This window comes from Neoarius graeffei, chromosome 2 (genome assembly GCF_027579695.1).
Source record: "Neoarius graeffei isolate fNeoGra1 chromosome 2, fNeoGra1.pri, whole genome shotgun sequence".
In the NCBI taxonomy this organism is placed as follows: domain Eukaryota; kingdom Metazoa; phylum Chordata; class Actinopteri; order Siluriformes; family Ariidae; genus Neoarius; species Neoarius graeffei.
In genome coordinates, this window is record NC_083570.1 from 49779554 (window position 1) to 49807308 (window position 27755).

The window sequence follows — 27755 nt, forward strand, 5'->3', positions numbered from 1 at the left end:
ACCGTTTTGCATTCCTTAATCTACAATATACCTGTGACTAAAATATTATACTGGAATACACGCTATAAATATGACTTTGTAGGCCAAATAAATGTGCGCAATGCATTCGTTTCAAATTTAGATATCACAAATCACATGTACAATTGACTTTCTCCAAACTTGATTTTCTGTTAAGATGACGACACAAACATTTTCCTTAATTTCTAGAGATTAGTTGCATCACATTTAACCTAAAGCTGACCCCTTATTATTTAAAATATACAGTGGGGCAAAAAAAGTATTTAGTCAGTCACCAATTGTACAAGCTCTCCCACTTAAAAAGATGAGAGGCCTGTAATTTTCATCATAGGTCCACCCCCATGCTTCACAGTAGGTATGGTGTTCTTTGGATGCAACTCAGCATTCTTTCTCCTCCAAACACAAGAAGTTGAGTTTTTACCAAAAAGTTCTATTTTGGTTTCGTCTGACCATATGACATTCTCCCAATCCTCTTCTGGATCATCCAAATGCTCTCTAGTAAACTTCAGACGGGCCTGGACATGTACTGGCTTAAGCAGGGGGACACGTCTGGCCCTGCAGGATTTGAGTCCCTGGTGGCGTAGTGTGTTACTGATGGTAGCCTTTGTTACTTTGGTCCCAGCTCTCTGCAGGTCATTCACTAGGTCCCCCCGTGTGGTTCTGGGGTTTTTGCTCACCGTTCTTGTGATCATTTTGACCCCACGGGGTGAGATCTTGCATGGAGCCCCAGATCGAGGGAGATTATCAGTGGTCTTGTATGTCTTCCATTTTCTAATAATTGCTCCCACAGTTGATTTCTTCACACCAAGCTGCTTACCTATTGCAGATTCAGTCTTCCCAGCCTGGTGCAGGTCTACAATTTTGTTTCTGGTGTCCTTTGACAGCTCTTTGGTCTTGGCCATAGTGGAGTTTGGAGTGTGACTGTTTGAGGTTGTGGACAGGTGTCTTTTATACTGATAACGAGTTCAAACAGGTGCCATTAATACAGGTAACGAGTGGAGGACAGAGGAGCCTCTTAAAGAAGAAGTTGTTACAGGTCTGTGAGAGCCAGAAATCTTGCTTGTTTGTAGGTGACCAAATACTTATTTTACCAAGGAATTTACCAATTAATTCATTAAAAATCCTACAATGTGATTTCCTGGATTCTTTCCCCCCATTCTGTCTCTCATAGTTGAAGTGTACCTATGATGAAAATTACAGGCCTCTCTCATCTTTTTAAGTGGGAGAACTTGCACAATTGGTGGCTGACTAAATACTTTTTTTGCCCCACTGTAATTAACTGCAGATTTAGAATATCCAAGATAACAATTTTTCTTTTTTTTTTTTGAACAGCTGGACTCATTTTGTGGTGACATGCCCTGTATGATCATAATGTACGAGTATAATTAACAGTTATTCCACGGAACGGAGTCGTACATGAGCCGATAGCCGACGAGGCATGTAGTGCCGAGTTGGCTGTAAGCCATGTACGACAAGATTGAGTGGAATAACTGTTTTATCCTATCCACATTCACTGGCTTTTGAGAAATGTTTATTTTTTTGCAAATTTGATAAATAAAAACTTTATACAAAATGTCTGACAAAATAATTTCTGTTTAGAATGTAAACAAACTGGCAAAATGACAGTAGCAATTTGTGAAAAATGCAATAATAATAATTCTTGAAAAAAAAAAGATACATTCTTACCATGAAATAATTTCATTCCATATTTTGTTGCTTTTTCTTGTTTTCTTTTTTGGGGGGGGTGTTTTGGCGTAGAGTTTTCATTTCATCCTCGATTGGTTCAGCAACACACGCCACCATTTTGTTTTTCTCTACTCACGGTATATGAGCTGATAGCCTCGTAGTAGAGTAGCCAATCAGAGTGTGCGATTGCTCATATCCAGTGAATGTGGATAGAAAAATAATATATAGTAGTCTACACCTTTTCATCAACCAACAAGTGTCAAATTTAAAAGATTTTCAGTTCAATATTACATTTGATATCCTGCCTGCTGTTCACGCCGATTTAACATTAACTGACACTGAGATTAACATTTCACATGACACACTGCACACATTTCATTTTACTCATCCATGTCAAACTTGCAGCCGGGGATGAACCGTAAAATCGTTAAACATTTTATTGCTAATATTACACTTGGCTTGATTCTATCTCTCGATAATCATTTGTTCAAACCATCAGCGTTGGACACGGTGCGAACTTCTGAGCAATGTTAGTGACAGTGTGTGAAAAATGCCAATTATAGACATTTTAAATATTTTTAAGAACAATCCCACAGACGTCCTATAATTACGCCACGGACCACAGAGGGTTCGAAGACCCTGAGGTTGAGAAACACTGCTCCAGAGCTGTTTAGCTTGCATCACTGCTCTTATTCTGCCTGTGAAAGGAAAGAGCTCACAGTTCGCAGCAATTTTATTGCAAGATGGCTCTTAGCTTTACTTTTCTGAGTCGAGTAGCTGACTGGTCCCTGTGTAGGCAGAACTAGGACTTGCTGCTGATTTCACACCTTCACACACTTACCTCATCAGCCTCTTTCCAATCAAAATTAAATGCACGTACACACACTTTTAGAAACATGCGTAGTAATACAGTGAAAATGTAATGAAGGTATGTGCACTACCTAAAAAAAAAAAAAAAAAAAAGGGTAAATCACTTGCTAAATGCGCGCGCACACACACACACACACACACACACACACACACACACACACACACACAGCTTCTCATCCAATCTTGTGAACATTGTGGAAATTATGTTTCAAAGAAAAAAACAACAACAAGTTGTGCCTTGAGGAAGGCATTGTCAATAATTATGTGCCAAAAGGAAGTAACTGTCTAACTGAATGCTGCATAATATCAAGCACATACACTATATATAAATACTGTTTCTATGTGTAACAGATAGCATTTACAACGATTGCACATAAATCCATAAAAGGTACAAAAATTATCTACCTTCGAAAAAGGTACGCCGTTCCAACCCATTATTCTCTGGGGCTGATCTACCCACAATTCACTGTCTGGGTTATGAGAAATGAAACTTTGATCAGAGTGCTGCGGACTCTCCGACAACCACAGTGCACGTTCACCAACCCCCCCCCCAGACTGAATCTTTCAGTTCTGGATCTGAAGATCTGCCTGCTTATTCTGTGTGTTTTTGCATAAGGACACTTTTAGTAACATAGAGCTTTCCTGATGTCTTCAGATGAAACCATGCATTAATATCTTTAAAAATACATTTTTTTTTGTTTCAATATTTCGTGTCAAAATAGATGCCGACCATCTTTGAACCTTTGGTAAATTCTGGCGTTAGAAAAATATTTCGCTCCGTCTGCTTTGGAATCATTTGCATCGACTTTCTCACACTCAGGACTGCAAGACAGAAATAGAGTCCATCTTTTAATTTAAGTAGTTTCTTTCACTAATAAGTTAAATCTTTATCTTATTTAGACTTACGAGTGAGAGATGAGGTTCTCATAGAAGAGAACATGACGAAAGATCTTGAAAGAGAGAGAGAGAGAGAGAGAGAGAGAGAGAGAGATTGAGAGGGACTGGTAGAAATACTGTGGCCCTCAGTGGTATCTCCCATCTTAGCTGTGGTTTAATAAACTCCTTATGCTTTGCACACAGCTTTAAAACTTAGAAATGTACATCCTTTTTCTCTCTCAACACCACTACATCCAACACTAACATACTGCTAGAACAACAATTGCATGAAAATCTCTCAGACCCTTGGTGAAATCCCGAAAACTAAAGCGTTGTTCTACGGTAAGTCAAGGCGCAAGAGACAAGCTGCTGATGCCAGATCAGTGCTCTCTACACAGATAGAGTAAACAAAGGAAGCAGTTTATCAAGAAGGCCAAACTGTGAGTCATTCTGCAAACGGTGTCACGCTGGTTTAAAAAAAAAAAAAAATCAGGGGTCAAACACTGCTTTTCTAAAAACAGTTTATAATAAGTGTGTGATCCAACTGCATGACTGGTTAAAAAAAAAAAAAGTATTTTCAAAAGCAAAAGCACTGATTTAAAATTCTTCACCACTCAATACATAAGTAACACAGTCACAAACTAATAAAGCACAAACATGTCTTGCACGTTCCTCATGTTAAAAAATAATAAACCTAACAAACGAACAAAACAAATGCATACAGCGCAAATGTGCACAGGCTAGCAGACTCCACTGGACACTTGGCCTGTGATATGAAAGCTGACTGGCAGTCCAAAGAAGTCTGGGGCCAAGCAGCCAGACTCATAACTGCTGCAAAATACGTACAACCCTGTCAATGGAGTCTATGGTGGCAAAGGCCAGGTACTTGCAACAGAGCCAGTCCTCCAGGCTGACGCCACCGCTACTGTGGCCGGCGTCCAGCGAGCGCTCGGCAAACTTGATCATCATGAGTGTACGCTTCAAATCCAGCCAGTTCTGCAGCGCTGCGTGGCGCTGAATGGGAAGAGGTGCAGCACGCAGGAGGTCATCACGTGGACCCCACAGCAGACACTGCAGACAAGCGCGAGCCTCGGCCACGCCGATGCGCTCAGACTCGTCAGTGTGGAGCAGGAGAGTCGCCAGCCGCTGCAGGCCCTGAGAGTATAAGGAACGCATCGGGAGCGGTGGCAACTGCTCCCGTTCCTTCAGGCCAGCTGCCTCCACCAAAGGATTGGGTCGGTGCAGCATGTCATAGATAAGAAGGCCCAGCTGAAACTCATCGCACTCGGTGTACCGCACGGTGCTCTGCTGCTTGGCTTGAGAGAAGTTGCTGATGATGAGGCGAGCTGGGCAGGCAGAGGAAGCAGACGTGGTGTTGTTGTTGGGCTCTGGAAGCTCCAGGTTCCAGGGATCGCTCGGCTGGCAGTGCACGAGCAGCAGGTTCTTCAGGTGCAGGTCGCAGTGTGACACGTGGTAAGGTTTCATGTGCTCTAGGCCAGTACACAGTTGAAGTAGCAGCAGGCACACTTGGCGTTCATACAGTTCTGGGTTACGTGAATGCCTTGATGCACCCTCCTGCACAAAATCGGCCACTGTCTGGAACGGGACCTCACGCGTGATCACAACCACTCGGCTGCGCAACTTCCCGCCTTGGCACGCCATGTCTGCTGGCACTGCAATGTTCCCGTGCCCCCTCTCGGCCTGCCTTTTCCCTTCAGACAGCAACTCTTTGCTACCACCACCTTTCTGCTCCAAATTTCGCTCCTCCTCTCTCTTTTCGCCCCTCTCATCATCGCCCTCCTGTTCACCCTCCCAGGGCAGAAGGCGGGCAGGCACATCTGCGAGGAAGTGGCCACAGTCCTGCTGGATGTTGAAGTGCACAGGAAGGCTTTGTCGGACAGCCAGGCTGTGGAAGAACTGTTGCTGTGTCTCCTTCACCTTGTACCTGCAGATCTGAGAAAGACAGAGATGGAGAAGTGCACTTAAACACATGTAGTATTAGTTACTGTCATCAACTACGGAATTCCTAATTGTGACAATAGAAAATTAATTGGAAATAAAAAGAGGACCCTTTTAAACACACCTGCTGTATAATGCAAAAATGTACCACACAAACTCTAGCACAAATGGTTACAAGCAGATTAATGGATAAAAATTTAACAGGCAGCTGAAGGTTCTAGGGACCTAGAAAACCCAGGTGAGGAGAGATATGGTGACCGTCATCACCAGTTACAGGTTGTTATGCATGTTTTGAACTTCAGGTACTGACACGTCAGCAAATTTAAATATGGCCTTTAAAGATCCTTCCTGAAAAATATATCAGTATCCCGAATGAGATGTTGCAGGCACTATACACACACACAGTGCTCAGCATAAATGAGTGCACCCCCTTTGAAAAATAACATTTTAAACAATATCTCAATGAACACAAGCAATTTCCAAAATGTTGACAAGACAAAGTTTAATATAACATCTGTTTAACTTATAACGTGAAAGTAAGGTTAATAATATAACTTAGATTACACATTTTTCAGTTTTACTCAAATTAGGGTGGTGCAAAAATGAGTACACCCCACAACAAAAACAACTACATCTAGTACTTTGTATGGCCTCCATGATTTTTAATGACAGCACCAAGTCTTCTAGGCATGGAATGAACAAGTTGGCGACATTTTGCAACATCAATCTTTTTCCATTCTTCAACAATGACCTCTTTTAGTGACTGGATGCTGGATGGAGAGTGATGCTCAACTCGTCTCTTCAGAATTCCTCAAAGAAAATAATTTCTTTCCACCACAAAGGTGAAGGCTACAAGAAGATCAGCAAAGCTTTACTTATCAGTCAGAATACTGTAGCAAAAGTGGAACAAAAATTTAAGAAAGGTGGAACTGCAACCATCTCACAGAGACGTCCAGGTCGTCCACGGAAGTTAACACCTCGACAGGAGCATCTTCTGATGAGAAGTTGAAGAAAATCGGCATGCAAGTTCACTGCAGTTATCTAAAGAAGTAGAAAGCCAAACTGGGGTGACTATTTCCCGTGACACAATACGGCGTACACTGCAGAGGAATGGCATGCATGGATGCCGTCCACGAAAGAAGCCTCTCCTAAAGCCCAGGCACAAAAAAGCCCGCCTAGAGTTTGCCAGGGCCCATGCTGACAAAGATGAAGACTACTGGGACTCTATACTCTGGAGTGATGAGACCAAGATAAATGTTTTTGGAATGGATGGCTTCAAAACTGTATGGTGTCGCAAAGGTGAGGAATACAAAGACAAATGCCTGGTGCCTACAGTGAAACATGGTGGTGGCAGTGTCCTTATGTGGGGCTGCATGAGTGCTGCTGGTGTCGGGGAGCTGCATTTCATTGATGGCATCATGAATTCACAGATGTATTGCTCTATACTGAAAGAGAAGATGCTACCATCACTCTGTGCCCTTGGTCGTTGCGCACTTTTCCAACATGACTAAACACGCATCTAAGGCCAATGTTGGATTTCTGAAGAAGAACAGGGTGAAGGTGATTCAGTGGCCAAGTATGTCTCCTGATCTGAACCCAATCGAACACCTATGGGGAATTCTGAAGAGACAAGTTGAGCATCACTCTCCATCCAGCATCCAGTCACTAAAAGAGGTCATTGTTGAAGAATGGAAAAAGATTGATGTTGCAAAATGTTGCCAACTTGTTCATTCCATGCCTAGAAGACTTGGTGCTGTCATTAAAAATCATGGAGGCCATACAAAGTACTAGATGTAGTAGTTTTTGTTGTGGGGTGTGCTCATTTTTGCACCACCCTAATTTGAGTAAAACTGAAAATGTGTAATCTACGTAAGTTGTATTATTAACCTTACTTTCCCGTTATAAATTAAACAGATGTTATATTAAACTTTGTCTTGTCAACATTTTGGAAATTGTTTGTGTTCATTGAGATATTGTTTAAAATGTTACTTTTCAAAGGGGGTGCACTCATTTACGCTGAGCACTGTGTATATACGTTTCTCTGGTTTTACTATTTGTAGCTATGTGTTTGAGGAACATGAACATTTTTGTTTCATTCCATAAACTACTGACAACATTTCCCCCAAATTCCACAGAAAAATATTGTCACTTAGGGCATTTAATTGCAGAAAATGACAACTGGTCAAAATAAAAAAGATGACGTGTTTTCAGACCTTAAATAATGCATCGGAATCAAGATCATATTCAGTTTTAAAACAACATAATAACTAATGTTTCAACTTCAGATGAGTTCAGAAATCAATATTTGGTGGAATAACCCTGACATTAATCCCATCTTTCATGCGTCTTGGCATGCTCAACACCAGTCTTTCATGTTACTCTTGGGTGACTTTATTCCACTTCTGGTGCAAAAATTCAATCAGCTCAGCTTTGTTTCATACACACTCCAGAGGTTTTCAGTGGGGTTCAGGTCTGGAGATTGGCCTGGCCATGACAGGGTCTTGATCTTGTGGTCCTCCATCCACACCTTGATTGACCTGGCTGTGCAGCATGGAGTACTGTTCTGCTGGAAAACCCAATCCTCAGTTAGGGAACAGTGTCAGAGCAGAAGGAAGCAAGTTTTTCTTCCAGGATAACCTTGTACATGGCTTGATTCATGTGTCCTTCACAAACAAAAATCTGCCCCATTCCAGCCTTGCTGAAGCACTCTGGATCATCACTGATCCTCCATCAAATTTCACAATGGGTGCGAGACACTGCAGCTTATCGGCTTCTCCAGATCTCCGTCTAACCAGGTGATGGGAAAAGCTGAAAATTGGACTCATCAGAGAAGATGACCTTACTCCAGTCCTCTACGGTCCAATCCTTATGGTCTTTAGCAAACCTCAGCCTGGCTCTTCTTTGCTTCTCATTGATGAAGGGCTTTTTTTTTTTTTACCTAGCTTTACATGACTTCAACCCTGCCCGGAGGAGCCTGTTTTGAACCATCCTTTCCATGCACTTAACACCAGCTGCCATTTGTCATTCTTTCTGTAGGTCAGTTGATGTCATCCTATGGTTGTTGAGTGACATTCGAAGGAGCTGACGATCACCGAATGTCAGTGGAAAGTCGTTTTCACCTTCTGCCAGTCTGCAAGTTTATTGTCCCCAATGAACTGCTATCTTTGAAATTTTGAGGATGGATGCAACCTGACACACTCTCAGTGCGTTTACATGCACATAGAGAAAATCGAATTTCTACCGTTGCTTGACTGAAATCGAAGTTCTAAATGCCATGGAAACACCTTAGCTTGGCTGAAATCGAACCGAACTTGATTTCTCGTAATCGAGCTACACGACCTAGATTATGCGATTTTAGCCGAGCTACTTAGTGCATGTAAACCCTATCGAGCTACGTAGTCGAGCTACTTACTTCAGCACTGCCCCTTCCGGAAGTGACGAGGGACGAGACCACAAGCGGGAAACACAACAGCCTCAGTCGGCATGACAACGGCATGAATCTTTTTTTTTTTTTGTGGCATTGTTTGCACTGTTAAAATTTAGCTCACTTACTGTATCACCAAATACATTTGTACAGCTGTTGCATAGCTGTGAATTGTGTACATAAACAAGTCACTGTATTTGTGTGTGTGTGTGTGTGTGTGTATATATGTCCAACATCTGAAGAATGTCAATAAAAACAAAACAATTGAACTTTGTGTGTTTATTAAGACGCAAGTTAAATTGTAAGCAAAAAATGGACTTTAGAAAAATATTTTTTGTAAGCAAAAAAAAAAATTCTTTGTAAGCAAAAAATGGACTTGAGAAAAATATACAATTGTGCAAAATAAAGTTGTCTTACAAAACAGTGGTCTGCGCAGGACAGTTTGTAGCCATACAGTCTGTTAGAGCAAGCCTAACAGCTTGAGCACGGAACTTGTGAACACGGAACTGCCAGTGTTGCCAGATTGGGCGGTTTTAAGTGGAATTTGGCGGATTTGAACATGTTTTGGGCTGGAAAACGTCAGCAGTATCTGGCAACACTGCTGATAACTTTGTTTATACTCTTGAATAGCTCTTCTTCATGACGACAACCGGAAGTGTACCAACACGATGGGGCATGTAGCGCCACCTGTGGCTCGGGTGCACAATGTACCTCACACAATAGCTCGATTTCCTTGTGTGCATGTAGGATTGGATTTCTCTGGCACCCCTGCTGGGACTCTTTGCTCGACTACTGACAGTAGCTCGATTTGGATGTGCATGTAAACGCACTAACTGTATCCCTCTGCCAGTAAAGCCAGAACTGAACCCTTCTTTTTCCCACTCAAAACTTTTCTTTTAAACTCTTTTGGCATGATGGAGATATTTTTGTATTCCAGTTAAATTTAAGGTATGACTAGCACTGTTTTTGCCATCCAAACTGGTCCTATTGCAAGAGTATAGTGATGACCACAGCAGTGGTTTTTATCCTTTTCGTCGTTAAATAAGACTTGGCTTAGGTGATCACCTAATCAGTACCTTATTAAAGTAAAATGAAGTGAGCTTGTGTTGGAATTCCAGCACAGACACTGGAATGAAACAGTTGACATATATAGAGACGCTGATTTAAGAACAATTGAAGTGCTCTCTTTCCAGAGCTGTACATGTTAACGTTCTGCAAAGGTTTCTTTTTTTTTTAAATGAATTAATGACTCAAACATGGTGTTGTGTTTGACATGATGAGCAGTGGTGGGAGAACGGTTCGACACAGAAGGCTTTTAATTGGGACTTTCCAAGTGACTCAGTGTAAATGATGTGTTTATCTCCAAGAGTGAAAACCATAAACTGTCTTTGATGGCTTTCAACAGTGAAGTCTTTCTCATGCAAATAATACAGCTCTCACTCTCATCAAAAGCCTGCTTGTTTCACCCACTCTCAGGAATACTACTTGACTGTCAGTCGAGAAATTACTCATTTAATACCCTGTCCACACTAGGGATTTTGTACCGATACGATACTACTTTCGTACCGCAACACCTGTCCACACTAGCAACTATACTGGTACTGTAGCGGTATAACTGTATCGGTACGAAACCCACAAATGTATGGGTTTCGTACCGGTACAGTATCGGTACTGTAACGCTTCGCTGTAGTGTGGACAGATGAAGCGGTTCTGTATTGATACAAATATAATGCGCATGTGCAATGAACCATTCCTACTTCTTCCGGCAATACGCCCATGCTTTCCAGCTGTAAATAAAACATCAAAATAGCTCAAAACGACCGTGGAGCTACATGGAGCAAAGAAAGGGGGGGAAAAGGAGGGAGGAATAGAGGAAAAGGGAGAGAAAGGGGAGGGGAAGAGAAGGGAAGAAGGAGAAAGTGAGGGGAAGAGAAGGGAAGAGGGAGAAAGTGAGGGGGGAGAAAGGGAGATTTGTTTTCTTTGTTTCTTTCTCAACTGCCTCGCGCGTTTTATACAATCCGACTGAATAAACGACCACCAGAAATACAGACTGTGCATTGACAACAAAAAGCACACACACGTTGTTTCATCCGCCATATTCTCGGAAGGAAGTTACTCGGTAACCACGGAAACATTTCGCGCACGCGCATTTCAACTACCGTGAAAGAAAACCGCAAACATTTCTCGCTAGTGCGGACAGATGCACTAAACTGTACCGGTATACTTTGTATTGATACAGTTATACCACTATCGTACCGGTATATATGTGAACACAGCATAAATTCTTTCAGCTGAGCACTTCTAACTCTGAGACACAAAAACGAGACCTACCTTAACAGCATAGTTGATGAGTGGGTCCTTAGCGTAAGCAGCCGTGTAGTACACAGCATCTTCTGCCTCGCAACATGGCTTGCCTGTGGTCAGTCTGAAGTGGGACCAGCTGTCTGTGCCAAAACGCAAATGGTCTTTCTGACCCGCCATGAAGCGGTCCTCACAGCGGGCAGCTAGTTTGCGCAACGTGTCGGAGTGCAGACTGCGGATGCGGCTTGCCACCTCCTCCCAGCTCTCTAGACCTCTGTAAAGAGCAAGTCTGTGGGTCTTATTAGCTGCAAGGCTCTCTGTGCTGCGGAAGCCACGCTGCTCCCGATCTGGGGCAGTGCTGCTGTTGGCAGAGTGAGAGAGACTCCGCCCCCCTCCCACCGGCCTCTCTAGAGAGTCCCCCGACTCGTCTAGCTGGCGGGCATCAGAGCTGAGTGAGGAGCTCTGACTGGCCGTCTCCCAGGTGGAGTCCAGGTCATATAGTGGATTTGCCACGCTCAAGCTGGCACCGCCTGGCTTGGCCTCCCTCCGAGGCCGGCGGGTCATTGGTTCTCTGGTCAGTGATGGCTCCGTGTTGGCTCGTGGCACAGATTTTTTGGGCAGTGGTGGGGGAGTGGCTTTGGCACCTGGACTGAAACCTTCAGATTCAGAATGGAGATTGTCATCGGAGTTCTTGGGATGTCTGGGGTGCTTTGCTGGGATCAAACTGGCCCTGGACTGACCTGGGGATTGGGAAGAGGCCAGAGAGATGGACATAATTATTAAATACATTCCCAACAAGAAGTGAAGCGAGTACCAGCAATGATGTACTTTACAGAATCATTGTACAACATACATCTTTAATAGGGGAAAAAAACAAGAATTTTGTGCACAAGTTTTAATTTATTTTGGGTTTTCTGAAATCAACAAAGGGTCAAATTCTACAATACCCCACTGTAAAATATGAAGGTGAATCATTGACACTTTGGGGCTGTCTTGTGGCTGAGGATTCAGGGACCTTTGTAAAGATTGATAGCATCATGAATTTTGTTAAAGTGCCAGGATAATTCAGCCCAAAATCTGCTTGCCTTTGGCAGGAGGTTTAGGCTTGGCCACAGAGATTCAAAATGATAACGAGCCAAACATACTTCCAGCAACCGACACACAGAAACACAAAGCAATGAAATTTAAATGTTAAAAAAGGTCTGAAAAACCTATTTAATATGACAGTGACAAAGTATTTTAAATAATCATGGACAGCACTGTAATATTTGCTTCCACTTGTGTCAGTAAGAGACAGGAGTGTTTTATGTGTGCTGTTATTTTTAACTTGCGTGTTTGAATGCAAAGTTAAGGCCTGTGGGCAATTTTGACATCCCGTTTTTAAAACGACCCAAGCTCACATTTGATTTATGATCATCTCTCTACTTTAATATTCTAGTAATAACTTTCCTGCACATTTAATTCCCTCCCCCTATGCAATCATTCGCTGTAATTAGTAGTTATGGGCAAATCATGCAAACTAGATCGAAAATCTAGACACACACCTAGAGGTACTGTGCTATTCTGAACGCCAACTGAAGGCCACAAATGGTCTCTTGGTCTACGGAGGACCATCATGCAGACCCAGGGTGGGTAGGGGTGTGTGTTAGTACACGTGTGTATACTAGGGTGCAGCAGTTGCCCTCACTTTCATAAAATCTGATGCATTTTTGTTTGGGTGTTCCTTTTCACCAATAAAGACATCCTGTAAAATTTTTTTGACCATATTCAAAAGTCTAATGGTGGCACCATGAGGTTCATTTTTTGCCAAAAAAACGTTTATTTTATGTTTTCGCGTAAGGTTTGAATCACAATGTCGGACTCCATTTATTGATTTCTTGTGACCCAGAGATGTTAAGAACCTTTGCAAGGGATTGAGAAGCATTAATGTGATTCATAATACATTTGTATTGTTTAAAAGTAGTTGAACAATGATTCAATGAACAGCTAAAACTCAAACTGTGCTTGATAATATATTTAGAATATGTACTAAAAATGTGTATCCAAGATATTTGGTAAACTCTATAAGGTGCCATAATGTTTCATGAAAAGTGATCGAAATTTTGTCATAAAAGTCATAAAATAGCAGCTTTTTCCATAACTTTGAGCTCCTGGTGCCACCATTAAACTTTTGAATTTTGTCAAAATATTTCACCCAGTGTGTTTTCTTACCAAAAGGAACATAAAAACAAAAATGCATCATGATCGGAGGAACTTTTCATTTTTAGGAGGCAACTGATGCACCCTAGTGTGTACACATGATGAATGTGGTTGTTACATACCTAGGTTGGTGTAGGTGGCACTGCAAGAGCTGGAAGCAGGGGAGTGTGAGAGTGAGTGTGTGTGCGCGCCCTCTTCCTCCTCTGGCTCCCCTAGACTGACACTGGGTGAGTGCGGGCGACGCACAGAGTGTGTCGAGAGGCTGGCCGGCTCACTCACGGTTGGCAGTTCCAGCTTGGTTGGCAAAGATGTGATGGCAGGTGTGTCTGTCTCCGGGCCCTGAACTGGCATCTGACTGCATAAGATGGAGAAAATGGAAACTTAGTGCTGCTGCACCAGCAAAATCAACATCTTCACAACTGTCTGTTCGATTTTTGTTGTATTTAGCCGAGTAGAGAATGTGATCTGGGATTACAATGCCTCATCATACTGCACCAATTGGAAGCGAATTGCAGCTGAAATACCAGCAGATTGTGAGCCACTCGCGTCAACCTGCCTCTACTAAAGACCCTCTGCAACACTCTGCCATTATCTGCATTGTCGTGCGTCGACGCAAGATCGGTCTTGCGTGTACCTGCAATTTTATTACCGCAGGTAGATGCAAGTAGTTGAAAACTAGTTTCAGCCTGCCATCTGACCTGGGCATTAGCTTTTCCATCACAGTTACTAAGACAGAAACTTGATGCACTACATATACAGATTTAAAAATGTGTAACTGATGATACAGTGACACTTTCTGTGATTAAAAAAAAACAAAAAAAAAAGCAAGTAATGTTGAACATTTACGGAAGGCGTCTCAAGTGTCAGCACTTTGTAACAGTCAGAGGTAAAGCTGTAACTAAGTGACAGACAAGCTACATGTTTTGTCTTATGCACTGCATTAGAGAGAGATTTGAAACAGAACAGTCTTTTTCTAGTTTTTAAAAAAAATAACACAGTAAATGTCACCATTAATGGAAAAAAGGTATAACGTAAGGCATATTACACAAGGAATTTTTCACCATTATTGAAAATTAACCAAATTCACTCAATTATTTCTTTCTGTTAAATGAGTATTGTATATATGTGACCAACTAGTGTTAGTGCATCATAAAATATGACCTTACCGAAATCCTGGTTTGATGAATCGAGGCTTTGCACCATCACGTGACCCCCATAACAACGGTAACTACGCCGCCATGACAGGGGGTTATGCTTGTAGTGCTTCATTCAAATAAATTAGTTGTTATTGGTCGTATGGGATGGTTTTGCCGCATTTTCGGATGTGCAAATTGTGCTCAACAAAACAAAGACGTCGGATTTTTTTTAATTTACCAAAAGTAATTCATCATCAGGGGAAAACTCTAGAGAGATTTCTCGAGAGAGGGGAAAAATTACTCGCAAACATACAAACTGCAGCGAGGTGCTCATTCTTATACAGAGATGAACATGAGCATAAGAGAATGAGCACCTTGCTGCACTTTCTTATACAGTGAAGTGAACATGAGCTTGAGCACCTTGCTGCACTTTGTCTCTTACGCTCTCTGTTTAAGAATGAGCACCTTGCTGCAGTTCTGAAATAAATTTTTTTTGGGGGGAATTCTTACCTTCATGGAAATGAAGTGAGCAGACCATAGGGTTTTGACCTCTCCATTCGACACCAAGTCCCGCTGAATGTTTGCGAGCCATTTTTCTCTTCTACGTTTATAAGTCTCTCTCATTTTTCCCCCCTTGATGAATTACTTTTGGTAAATTAAAAAAGTCTGATGTCTCCGTTTCGTTCAAAACCATTTGCACATCCAAAAATGCAGCAAAACCTTCCCATACTGATCAATAACAACTAACTCGTCTGAATGAAGCATTACAAGCGTGCCCCCGGTCATGGCGGCGTAGTTACCGTTGCTATGGGGGTCATGTGATGGTGCAAAGCCTCTATTCATCAAACCAGGATTTCTTTATGGGTTGTTTTACAATCAGGGTACGCAAGCTAAAAATGCTGGTTACGAATATAACCGTGGTTCTATGACTAAGTGGAAGACCGCCAGGGCAGTGCTGAAAGCACTAGGGGAAGGATCTTTGCATCCGCGCGTTTCGAGAATCGCATACAAAAGTTATCATCTCATGATGTGCCTGCCTATATAAGGCAACATCCCACGTCATCTGGCCTCAAAATCATTCTCGTGCAATCCGAGTGACCAAAGACCCTGGCGGTCTTCCACTTAGTCATAGAACCACAGTTACATTCGTAACCAGCGTTCTATTTCCTTCACTCCAGACCGCCAGGGCGGTGCTGAAAGCACTAGTGGAAGACGAATACCAACCCAGTCACGAGGAATTCAGAAGAGCATCACCACCTTCTAGAAGAACAGCTGCACACAGCAATGGCATGGATGCAACATTTAGCCTGTAGTACCGGGCAAATGTACATGTATTGGACCAAGTTGCAGCAGCACAAATGTCAGAGAGTGGTACACCCCGGAGAGCTGCCCATGATGTTGCCTGAGCACGCATCAAATGGCAGTGGACAGGAGAGGGCACAGTACGTCCCATAGATTCATAGGCATGGGTGATTGCCTCCACAACCCAATGGAAGAGCCGCTGCTTGGACAGAGGCCTTCCTCTCAGAGCACCACCAAAACAAACAATTGGTCTGTCGTACGAAAGGCTGCCGTCCTATCAAAATAAAACCTCAGAGCCCTGACAGGGCACAACTCAGCACACAAGTCTGTCCTGTCCGTCGGTATAGCAGTCAGCAAAATCAGCTGGTTGCTAAACTGGGGAGATAAGACTTTCGGGAGGAAAGCTGGGTTAGGCCACAATAAAACACTGTCAAACATAGGGCCCCAACGAAGACAAACAGTACTCACTGAGAGGGCATGTAGCTCACTCACACGCCGGGCTGTTGTGATGGCAAGGAGAAAAGCTGTTTTAACAGATAGCCACTTAATGTCAGCTGCTGACAGGGGCTCATAAGGAGGCAAGCAAAGGGATTCAATCACAGTGTTCAGATCCCATGACGGACTCCGCACAAAATGAGGAGGATTAAGACAAAATGCCCCTCTCAAAAAGGCTACCACCAGCCGGTGGGACCCAAGTGAAACACCTCCAGCCTCTGAACGGTGGGCTGTTAGTGCTGCAACATACACCTTAAGTGTAGATGCAGCCCTGCCAAGCTCTAAAAGGTGCTGCAGGAAATCTAAAATCTGTGGAACAGAGCAGCTTAGGGGGTTGATGTTGCGTTCCGCACACCAATCACAGAACACCTTCCACTTGCCTGCATACAAGCGTCGGGTAGATTCTGCACATGCGTTCACCACAGTGCTCCTGGTCCCTTCTGAACACTCCAGTAGTAGCCCCGGGGCCCCAAGGGCCACACCCAGAGCTTCAGGCGTTCGGGACATGGGTGTTGAATCCTGCCCTCCATCTACGTCAGCAAGTCGGGCCTGCTGGGCAGCTGACAAGGAGGTCCCACTAGTAGTGACAGCAGGAGCTGGAACCATGGCCTGGATGGCCAATGAGGAGCTATCAATAGCACATGGTGACTGTGATCGTACACACGGCAGAGAGTCCTCCACAACAGTGGTAGAGGGGGAAAAGGCATAAAGGATGGCCCTCGGCCAGTCATGGGCCAGAGCATCCTAGCCCAACGCTGCCGTTTCTTCTCCCAGGGAAAACCATGTCGGACAATAAGTTGTCTGACTGCTCGCAAACAGGTCCACAGTTGCTCTCCCATAGGTTTTCCAGATCTGTTCCACCGTGTCTGGATGCAGTTTCCAATCCCCTTGAGACACATTGCCGTGTGACAGAGCATCTGCCACACTGTTTAGTTGTCCAGGTAGATAAGATGCTCTTATGGAAAGGAGGTTGTCCTGAGCCCATACTAGGAGACTGTGAGCCACCTGAAGCGCAGCTACAGACCTTGTGCCCCCCTGATGACTGATATAGAAAACAGTTGCCACATTGTCTGTACATACCAATACGTTTGCCCCGCAGCACTTCCTGAAAGTGGCGCAACATCAGAAACACCGCCATCAACTCCAGTGTGTTGATGTGGGACGTGCGCCATGGAGCAGGCCAGGTGCCGTTCACACCTTGCCGACGCCAGACTCCACCCCAACCCATGAGGGAAGCATCTGTCCGGATAACCTCCCACCGTCCCAGTGGGGGACCAAGTGGAACTCCACGAGTGAGAAAGTGTGCCTGGGACCAAGGTCTTAGCGTGAGCAGGCAATGGCATGTTATTCTCACCCTCGTGCCTGTCTCGCACTGGACACAGACGCAGTTGAAGAAGCCATCTCTGAAAAGCCCTTAGCCACAGAAGACCCAGAGGAATGACTACTGAGGCCGCTGTGAGTTTCCCCAACAGCTGAAGGAGAGAAACGTAATGCCGAGTTCCCCCGACACGAAGGTGGTTCACTCCAGTGAGAATTGACCTTATTCTGTCTGGCGTGGGACTGGCCAGCATAGTGTTCGAATCCAGGGCAAGGCCGATGAAACGTGTTGCCTGGACTGGGACCAGTTTGCACTTCCTTTGGTTCACCTTGAACCCCAGAGCCGTAATGTGTAGTAGCAACCAGTGAGCATGTTCCCTGGCCTGTTCGGGCAATGCCGCACAAAGAAGCCAGTCGTCCAAGTAAGGGAGCACTCATGCCCTCCTTCTGAAGGGGTTCTAGTGCTACTTGGACGCATTTTGAGAACACCCTTGGCGCCAGAGAAAGTCCAAAGGGGAGAACTCTGAACTGAAAAATCTTTCCCATGAACGAAAAACGAAGAAAGCGCCTGTGGTCCGCGGCAATGGGTATGTGAAAATAGGCGTCCTCGAGATCTACGGTCACAAACCGGTCCTGGTTTGTGACCGCTTGCAGTACATCTGTTGTTCGTAGCATTCGAAAATGAAGCACCTTCAAGAAATGGTTTAACCTTCTTAAATCTAAAATCGGCCTGAACCCGCCGTCTTTCTTTGGAACGAGAAAATAAACTGAAAAGAAACCCCCTGGGTGAACAATGGGGTCGACCATCTCTATGGCTCCTTTTTGTAGCAACAACTGAACCTCTCTCGACAAGGCTTATGCCTGTCCTGGATTGGTTATAACTGTCTGCCTCACACCCGAATGCATTGGTGGCCGGCGGCAGAATTGCAGGCGGTACCCTTCTGAAAGGGTGGTGAGTAGCCATTGGTTGGTTGTTATTTCGTGCCAACGCGCTAGCTGGCTGCCTGTAAAAACTCCTGCCACTGGCCCTGACCTGTCAGTGGTCCTGTCTACGTTTTTCAGAAGGGATGGGGGGGGGGGGGGCGACGACGGCAGGGAGGACCTGTCTGTCAAAAAGGGCGAAAACTCACGTGTGGCTGAGTGCCACCCTGCCTGGCCGAGGGAGATGAGGGAGGTGGGGGATTGGGGGCCTGCTGCTGGGGTCGATGGGGAGACCTTTGTGCAGCTCTAGGGGCCACATGCCTAAAGCGTGAGGCAGAAGGGTTTGGTGGAGCTCTGAAGGTGGGTGCTACGCCCACATGACAGGAGCAAGACTCTGTAACAGACACACGTCTGTCAAGGGCCTCGTGCTGCTGGCCCAAAGACCTGTCCAGGTGCCAGTGGGAGGTGCCTCAGGTTGTTCCTGCATACTTCTGGCAGAGGTGATTGAGCCAGCCACACTTGTCGACGGGCTTGCAGCAAGGTGCCCAAGGTAGTGCCACACTGGTTGGCAATGACACCCATAGCCTGCAGTGCAAGTTCCAGTACCTCAGCCGCCAGTGGGTCTGCCGATGATGTGTTGTCAAGTGCAGCATAACAAGCATGTGTGCCAGCGAGTTAGACACCCTGCCAAGAAAGGCAGTAGAGTTGTAAGCACAAGAAAGTAGCTCGTCTGTGCGGCGGCACTCAGTGTTAGGGCAACGAACCTGCTCCCAAAGTGCTTCATCAGGAGACACAATGAGCGAAGCAATGCTTGATTCGACTACTGGCATGCTACCCAAGCCAACAGCACAGGGGTCCTGCATCACCGCAAGCATGCGAGACATCTGGTCTGGACGGGCAGGTTTCGTAGCAGCCTCCAGGGCAGAGGCCACCACAGAAGTAAAGTCACGACACTGTGGAATTACCAGAGAGGCACGCTGAACATGGTGCAGGAACATGTTCTCAGATCCGGTAGGAGGCGCTGGGGTGTCCAACTGCAAACGTGCAAGCAAAGCCTTCAGTGTGGCCTCCACCGAACCCACCACTGAGGCAGACTCCCCAGATCACCCAGAGGTAACATCACTGTCCGAATCACAGGGCTCAACACCTGGCAGGACTTCACTTGGTGGCTCCACCGAGGAAGAAGGCTGACTGAAAAAGGTGTCTGAGGCAGCCACAGACATCACTTCCTCTTGGTTAGGTGGCTGAGAACATGAGCCAATGGGTGACAAGGAGGCAGGCGGTGCAGGCTGCTCCTCTACAGTACCTACCTGTGCCCCTGCTGTAGGGGGGGGCCTTGCAAGCAGAGGCAGCAGACGCTCCACTGTAGATGAGAGCAGTTCCACTTTACGCTCTAACTCAGAAGACCTAGATTTTTTGCGCTGTTTTGCATGCACTGGTGGTGAAAGCTTACGCTTACGCTGTGTCTGAGAATCCGAGAGCAGAAAACTGTTAGACGCACGTTCCACACCAGCCAACCGCGCCTGTCTAACAGTAAGCGGCATTAATGCACAGGAAGGGCATGGATGAGACATTGCCTCCCTTAGATGTTGCATGCCAAGGCACTCCGCGCAGCGATCATGTGCATCCAGCACCTCCATTAGGTTGGAGCAAGTGGAACACCTCACTGAATCCATCTCAGTGTCTACTCACCCACGATTTTTTTTTTTAGAAAAGAAGCAAGGTGTAGCGCTGCTTGCTAGCCTGGCAACCAAGGCTAGCAAGTTTGCAAGCGCAACTTTACCGCTACAGACAACGATTTACTAGCAACCAGAAAACCGATGCTCACCTAAAGTTGTAAGTACACATTAACGTCATTGGCAAGCAATTCGCTAACTCACTCAACACTGACAAACCTGCCGGCAACCGAGCAGTTTGTGACAAGACCGATATAATAGCCGTCCCTGAAAACTTGGCAGCCAAGATTCAGTGACTATCAATGCATAAAACAAGTTACCTTAGTGACCAAACAGCTCGCGTGGAGTCGAGTCCCACTGAAGTCCTCTTCAGTCACGAGCTGCACTGTAGATTGTCGCAGGTATTCCCACAGTTAACTGATAACACACAATTTCAATAGAAGAGATGCGATTCCAATGCGAGAAAAAAGAAGAGGCCAAATGACGTGGGATGTTGCCTTATATAGGCAGGCACGTCATACGTCATGAGATGACAACTTTTGTATGCGATTCTCGAAACGCGCGGATGCAAAGATCCTTCCACTAGTGCTTTCAGCACCGCCCTGGTGGTCTGGAGTGAAGGAAATAGAATCACATTTAACACTTATCTTCAATATCAAAAGGCTTGACTAAATAAACTTGGTCATTTATTGTAGCCCTGTGATAGTTCTATTTACCATGCAAAAAAAAATTTGGTGATAACATTATTTTTGGTGAATGTATGGCAACGTGTGTCATATTTAGCAAAATTACTCGTGTCATTTAGAAAAAGTGCTTTTTTGACCACAGGTAGCTCCAAAAGGGATGCGCTTACATCATTCTTTATACCATAAAACAAATATTTGGTTCCATATCATTGGAAACATAGTTAAGTTTTAATGTTGAATGCCAGTAAGTTTTCAGACTATTTTGATCAAATTAGTATGTAATTGTGTCAAAAAAGTGTCCTCTCCGAGACAGCTAATTTTTCAATATAAAATATCTAAAATGATTATTTTCATCCTAAAATGTGGTCAAGGTATTGGGACATAAATATTAGAGACAACTAACACAAAGCTTACAGCCTTATATTTAAAAGCACTATGGAAGTAGTGGATTCTGAATTGTCAAAAAAAAAAAAAAAAGTCCTCTCCGAGAATTACTTCATTTGTTTCTCCCAGCCCTGCTTAAAGCTACACTTAATCTTCTTTATCTTATAGCAGATTACACAAAACCAGTGATTCATTTTGCTCCTAATGACTATGAGTCAAACTGACTCACCACATATTAAATCAGTGAGTCAAAAATTTCCAAAGTGAGTCAAAATTACAATACACACTTTGAAAACAAAAAACACAATAGTTATCACTGTTCACACTTAAATCATTTAATTCCAACATGTGAACAATTGTGTGAGCTATTCATCTAAGCAAACAATAACAATTTTCAGAATAAAAAAAAAAGAAAAAAGTATGGAATTAAACAGAATAGTTATTATGGCTGTTTTGACTAGAATTCAAATAAAACATAAAAAACTCAATATCTTTGGCACTTGACTTTTGTGACATCAGACAAGATTAACTTTTTCACAATTAATAATGACATTTATCATGTTTATGGTTTAGCTACTGTAACATTTCTTCACTGAGAAAATTCTTCTTTGCTTGTTTTTTTTCCAAGTGATCCAGACTCATCTCAATCATGTCTGACTTAGTAAGGATGCTTGTTTTTATGTTCATCACTTTCATACCTCAGCCACGTGTAGGTTGCCATCCATTTCCTGTTGAATTTACGTTTTATTTTCAACTTTGTTACCCCAGGTTTCCCAGCATCACTTTGAGTCTCACTCTCACTCTCTGTTTCAGTCTTGTCCGCTGTATCATCGTCAATCGTACTTGAGTCTGTGCTTGACGTACTTGCTCCCGGACCCCACAAAGAAATCAATTTGCTTTGCACTTTCATGCGTTTATTTGGCATGATTTTCACATTAAATGCGTTTTCAAATGTACTGCAGTAGCGTTGTTAATGTAAACACTCCTTATCGTTGACCGATGCTACTTCCGCCTAGTGTTTCTGTTAACTCGATCTCGATTGGTCAGTCTTTTTATATCATCCAATGAAAAATTTTCTACTATTAATTCATATTTCCTAAATTTCTAAACCTTTTTACTGAATACCATAGCAAAACTTTAACTGAATTTCCCATTTGATAGGCGCTATTCATATGTTTGGTAAGTAGAAACAAATTTAGATCGATCTTTTATTACCGCAAAGAAATGCTTTGGCAAACATAAATTTTATCGATTAGTATGAGAGAGCTATTTTCACTTGCTTCAAATCGAGGCTGGAAAGGATTTGCATATGCCGAAGCTTTCCAGCCAATGAAATTGCCGACACGTTGCTGACGGAATTAAACGAAGCTAAATATAGGCCCGCCAAGTAAAAAAGACTATAGTAGTCGATAAATGAAGCATTATAACAACAGTTCAGTCATGTTGAACGAGAAAAATATAGCGTCGTTAGGACCTTGCCACTCGGAACAACCTCGAGCTACATCCCTTCGCTCTATATCCTGAATGAAGAGAAGTAACTCGAGGATGTTCCGAGTGCGACCTTGCGTCAAAAATACGCACCACAAGCAAAACATCTGCGTCATTTATTTTAAAATTGCGTAAAATACGCATGACGCAGGGCAAAATGAATCACTGCAAAACTACCATACACACATCAAAAAATGACCTGAAATCTGTTCTTTAACTTGTCCTTCACTTAAAAACTGGTACAAGAACCAGTTTGAATCAATTTGAATTTTGGACCCCTGTGACACAAACTTTGTACCCTGATTGTAAAACAACCCTTATAAGAGTAAAAGGCAGTAAAGGCAAGAATGCTGTACTGACTCCTTATATCATTACCGGTGCATTACGATTAAGTGGGTACAGCTGTGAAAACCGCACTCTGACGTGCCAGGATCCTGCCGTGTGGTCTCGTATCATAACTAATGATGCCTTAAATATGCAAACTTAAAATACATGCTCCGATTACTGAATTTAGATTAGGAATAGAGGGCAGGGCTAAACGAATTAAAAACTCTTTCCATCATGCATCATTCATAATTAATGTATCTTCTACTGCAGGGGTGGGCAATTATTTTTTCCATGGGGCCACATGAGAAACAAAATTTTGTGGAGGGCCGAACCAAAAGGCTGAACTAAATTCTGCATAATGTTAATTGTATTTCTTTATATAAAGCAATAAATAACATTGTTTTTACAAGCTGCTAAGACTGGTAAGAGGATGGAAAAAACGAGGTTGCCTTACAAAAAATGTCATTTATTCAATCAAATTTCCCAAAACAATGGTTAACAAAATGTGAACGTTTGTACCTTTTTTTTCAGTCACATTCACCCCAAAACACAATAAAGACATCACAATATTGTCTTTCTACTCCAAATATCAAGGAAGATACATCATATTATAATAATGATGCCCACATTTGTAGTCTAATCACCTCATTTGGTGTTTTTCAGTTTTTTCTTTGTTCAGTGAGAGAAATCTAGTCTCTGTTGGTCTTTAACGAGTGCATCAGAGTCAGGTTGAATGTCTGAGGTGGAGATGCGAAGCGCAGCTGACGGCTGATCATCAGTCGATTCGGTGTAGGAACCAGATCTACAGATCGGCTCGGGCTCCGGCGCCTGCTGGTGACGTCACACTATGTGATTGGCTGGACCGTTTGAAGGATGACGTACAAGTTTGTGGTTGGTCTGGACAAATTACGGAAGTACAGTAGTTATCGCGGGATTAGGTTTCGTGGGATTTCGTGTCATGTTCATGTCGCACGCATTGCGTTTTTGTTGAACACAACTTCAAAATAAAAGCAATGCACATTCAGTCCATGCATGAGATAAAATTAGAAAATACGTTTATTTTGTAATTTCTAATTAACCTTAGGCGGGCCGGTCAGAATGAACCAAAGGGCCGGATGCGGCCCGGAAAATGCCCAGGTCTGTTCTACTGGATAATTCAGTATACAGAGTTATGTAGTTTGGAGCTTTTTTTTTTTCTATTCTATAACATTAATAATTATTTATTTTATTAAAATCATGATTTTTTTTAAACTGTGGACATATCTGGCAAAACATCCTGGAACAAGTCCAAATCACAAATTATAAATCAATAAAATAAAAAAAAGAATACAAAACCAAACATCATCTACTATAAATACAATAACCTACACGGCAAATTAAGAAGTATAACTTGGATTCTTTTAAATATCATGCACTATTAAAACGCAAAGTGAATGAGTAAGCACCATTAAAACACCGAGTAGATGACATTGTGTTCTCATAACTTTGGAAGCGAGATATAACGTTAGAACTTGTTCTATTCGCCTGAACCAGTGGCCGCTTTGCATTTTCTATGTCCAATGAGGAACTTCCTGCTCAGAAAGTGAACGCGCGCGCGCACACCATCATAAATCAACACCCCAGTCAGAGCACTGAGCTTACCTGCTGTTCTTTCTCATACAGCTGCCCATATCTGAAAGCTCTCTCACGTTAAGGCTAGGAGAAAAAAAACGCTCTCAGCTGATATCTTATTATGGCTACCTTCTTTTACTTCCTCGGTGCTCTCTCAGGTATTTTACCTACGAGCTGTACTCTGCATGCTTCTTGACACACCCTCTGCTAGCTGCTCACAGAGGGAAGAATGATTAACACTTCATTTACCTGGGAGACATGCTCTCATGACGGCCCCTGCCACTGACTTTGGGTTAGCAAAGGGTCCGTTAAACTGTAGACCATACTTAAGAAAATTATTATACTATTTAGTTAGGTTCATCTTCCCACAAAGTACTCATAAGAAAAACAAAAATGTAATGGTGAAAAATTCTCATGGTGATGCATAAATAACACCTTACTGCAATCACTGCTAAGCTTAAGGCCTGCTTTACACTCAACTCGTACAGAAGCAGCAGCAACGCAAACAGCATTGTTCACATACCCGAATACGTACCTTATGTACATCTGGAGGATTAAAAGCAAAATCCACTAGATGGTGGGTCAGCACTGATATGTCCCTGTCCAGCATGGTTTCCGTATAGTGTGGGAAAATGATTAATGATCCCATGCAAGCTATTCATGAAAACACACAAACCAGCACCCTTAGCCCATGTTTACATTAGACCGTATCAGCGGATCATCAGATTAACGTTTTTAAAACGATTAGTGTGCACACAGCAACACCAATACACGATTTGCGTGCACACAGCAACACCAATACACGGATACGCTCGGCTCCGCAGACATCCTGCGCTCCAAATCACTCCGCCCTGAACAGCGAGTGCCCTCTGGAGGGTGCGCACTCCGGCCCTGCGCAGCTCACACAGCGCGCGAGTGAAGTGCACAAGCAGTGATTCGGGACTGAGCCGCTGTGTGTGATCCCAGCGCATATCACTTACCACTTGCAAGTGGAAGGATGGCAAGCCTAAAGACAATCATAACTACACAATGGGCAGTATTTGCATCAGTATTTGCAGTATTTTCATACTTTTATACTCTTTAATGAAAGGTGATACAAGGCGGAAGTCCGCGCCGTTTTTCAGCAGTCGCGTCACATGACCAATGCCAGCGAATCAGGAAGGTGGATGTCACAGTGACGTTGTCCAATGACGATGCCAGCTAGAACTCAGCACAGCGTATCTGCGTATTCTCAATGTTTACACAGCACCGGACCAGACACGATCTGGATTGAATACGTGGACCCTGGCGGATTCTCGTTTCCCGGCGGTTTAAACGGACAGTGCATCCGCGAAGAAAACGAGACAGATACGGTCAGATGTAAACTTGGCCTTAGTGCATCTGTAAAATGCTGCACTTTCAATCTTTCCTCTTCCATCGTGATTGCCATCATGGAGTAGTGCCTCAAAACAAAACTATCACCTTGCATTTAAAAGCATTTACGAATATAAAAGATGCAGAACAGGTGTGCAAAACAAGCTTGGCTTTCTATACAACCCCTGGCAAAAAGTATGGAATCACCAGTCTTGGATGAGCACTCATTCACACGTTTTACTCTGTAGAACAAACTGAGATCACAAACATGATACAATAATAAAGTCATTCCAAAGTGCAACTTCTTGGCCTTCAGAAACACTAAAATAAACGAAGAAAATACACTGTGATAGTCAGCAAATGTTACTTTTATAGACCAAGCACAGGGGAAAAAATATGGAATCACTCAATTCTCAGGTAGAAAATAAGGACTCACCCAGTCAATTTCCTTTCCCTAAATTGACACCTGCCTCAGATTAGATCTGCTTGTTAGTCTGCAGTTAGAAACAGCGCAGTTATCACACCTTGGAGGGCTGCTGGACCAAGTGGATTGCCAAGAATCATGGCTCCGACAAGAGAGATGTCTCTTGAAACAAAAGAGAGGATTGTCAAACTTCTTAAAGAAGGTAACTCTTCACGCATGGTTGCCAAAGATGTGGGCTGTTCACAGTCAGCTGTATCTAAGATATGGACCAAGTACGAACAGCATGGGAAGGTTTTTAAAGCCAAGCGTACTGGTAGACCAAGGAAGACATCAAAGCGTCAAGACAAAAAACTTAAGGCCATATGTCTTGAAAACCGAAAAAGTACAACAAAACAAATGAAGCATAAATGGGAGGAAGCTGGAGTCAATGTACAAGTATGTGACCGAACCGTGAGGAATTGCCTAAAGGAAATGGGATTTTCATATGAGTGATTCCACGCTTATGGGTACTGAAATGGGGACATGAACTTATTTTTAAAAATTCACCTAAAACCATTTCTTTTTTTACCATCAGGTCACAAAACATGTAATCTTTAATGAATGATATGTTAAAAGATAACTTTAATTTTCTGAGATGTAATAAAAACATATTTATATCCCAAAGTCAAGCCTATGAGTTCCAAAATGATGTCTGTTACATTACTTCTGTTACGATTGTCCATCTCGCGTCTGTTACAAATTAATTACAATCTAGCTATATACCATGTTAATCTTATTGAAAGAATGTGTATGTTTATTCTACTACACATGTTTATTAATTATATTTGCTAAAACATCACCTTCCTATGTTTCAAAAAGTAATTCTACATTGTTAAAATTGAGAATATATATGTCCACAACACTTCTGTTACGTTCTGACTTTGGCATATAAATATGTTTTTATTACATCTCAGAAAATTAAAGTTATCTTTTAACATATCATTCATTAAAGATTACATGTTTTGTGACCTGATGGTAAAAAAAAGAAATGGTTTTAGGTGAATTTTTAAAAATAAGTTCATGTCCCCATTTCAGTACCCATAAGCGTGGAATCACTCATATACTGTAGGAAAGCTAAAAGAAAACCATCGTTGACACCTAAACAGAAAAGAACAAGACTACAATGGGCTCAGGAGAAGCAATCATGGACTGTGGATGACTGGATGAAAGTTATCTTCAGTGATTGAATCACGAATCTGCATTGGACAAGGTGATGATGCTGGAACTTTTGTTTGGTGCCGTTCCAGTGAGATTTATGAAGAG

At 43.1% G+C, this 27755-nt stretch overlaps 1 protein-coding gene across 2 annotated transcripts in view; it reads right to left on the bottom strand.

Moving 5' to 3' along the window:
* Positions 1–1261: 1261 nt before the first annotated feature.
* Positions 1262–27755, bottom strand: part of peak1 (pseudopodium-enriched atypical kinase 1) — a 223610-nt gene continuing 197116 nt past the window's right edge. For both annotated transcript variants that reach the window (XM_060914372.1, XM_060914373.1), the window contains exons 4-6: positions 13456–13688; positions 11165–11874; positions 1262–5403 (exon numbers count right to left, since the gene is read on the bottom strand). In XM_060914372.1, coding sequence (XP_060770355.1) covers positions 4273–5403; positions 11165–11874; positions 13456–13688 — 2074 coding nt within the window. In that variant the 3' untranslated portion in view covers positions 1262–4272. The remainder of the gene's footprint in view (positions 5404–11164; positions 11875–13455; positions 13689–27755) is intronic.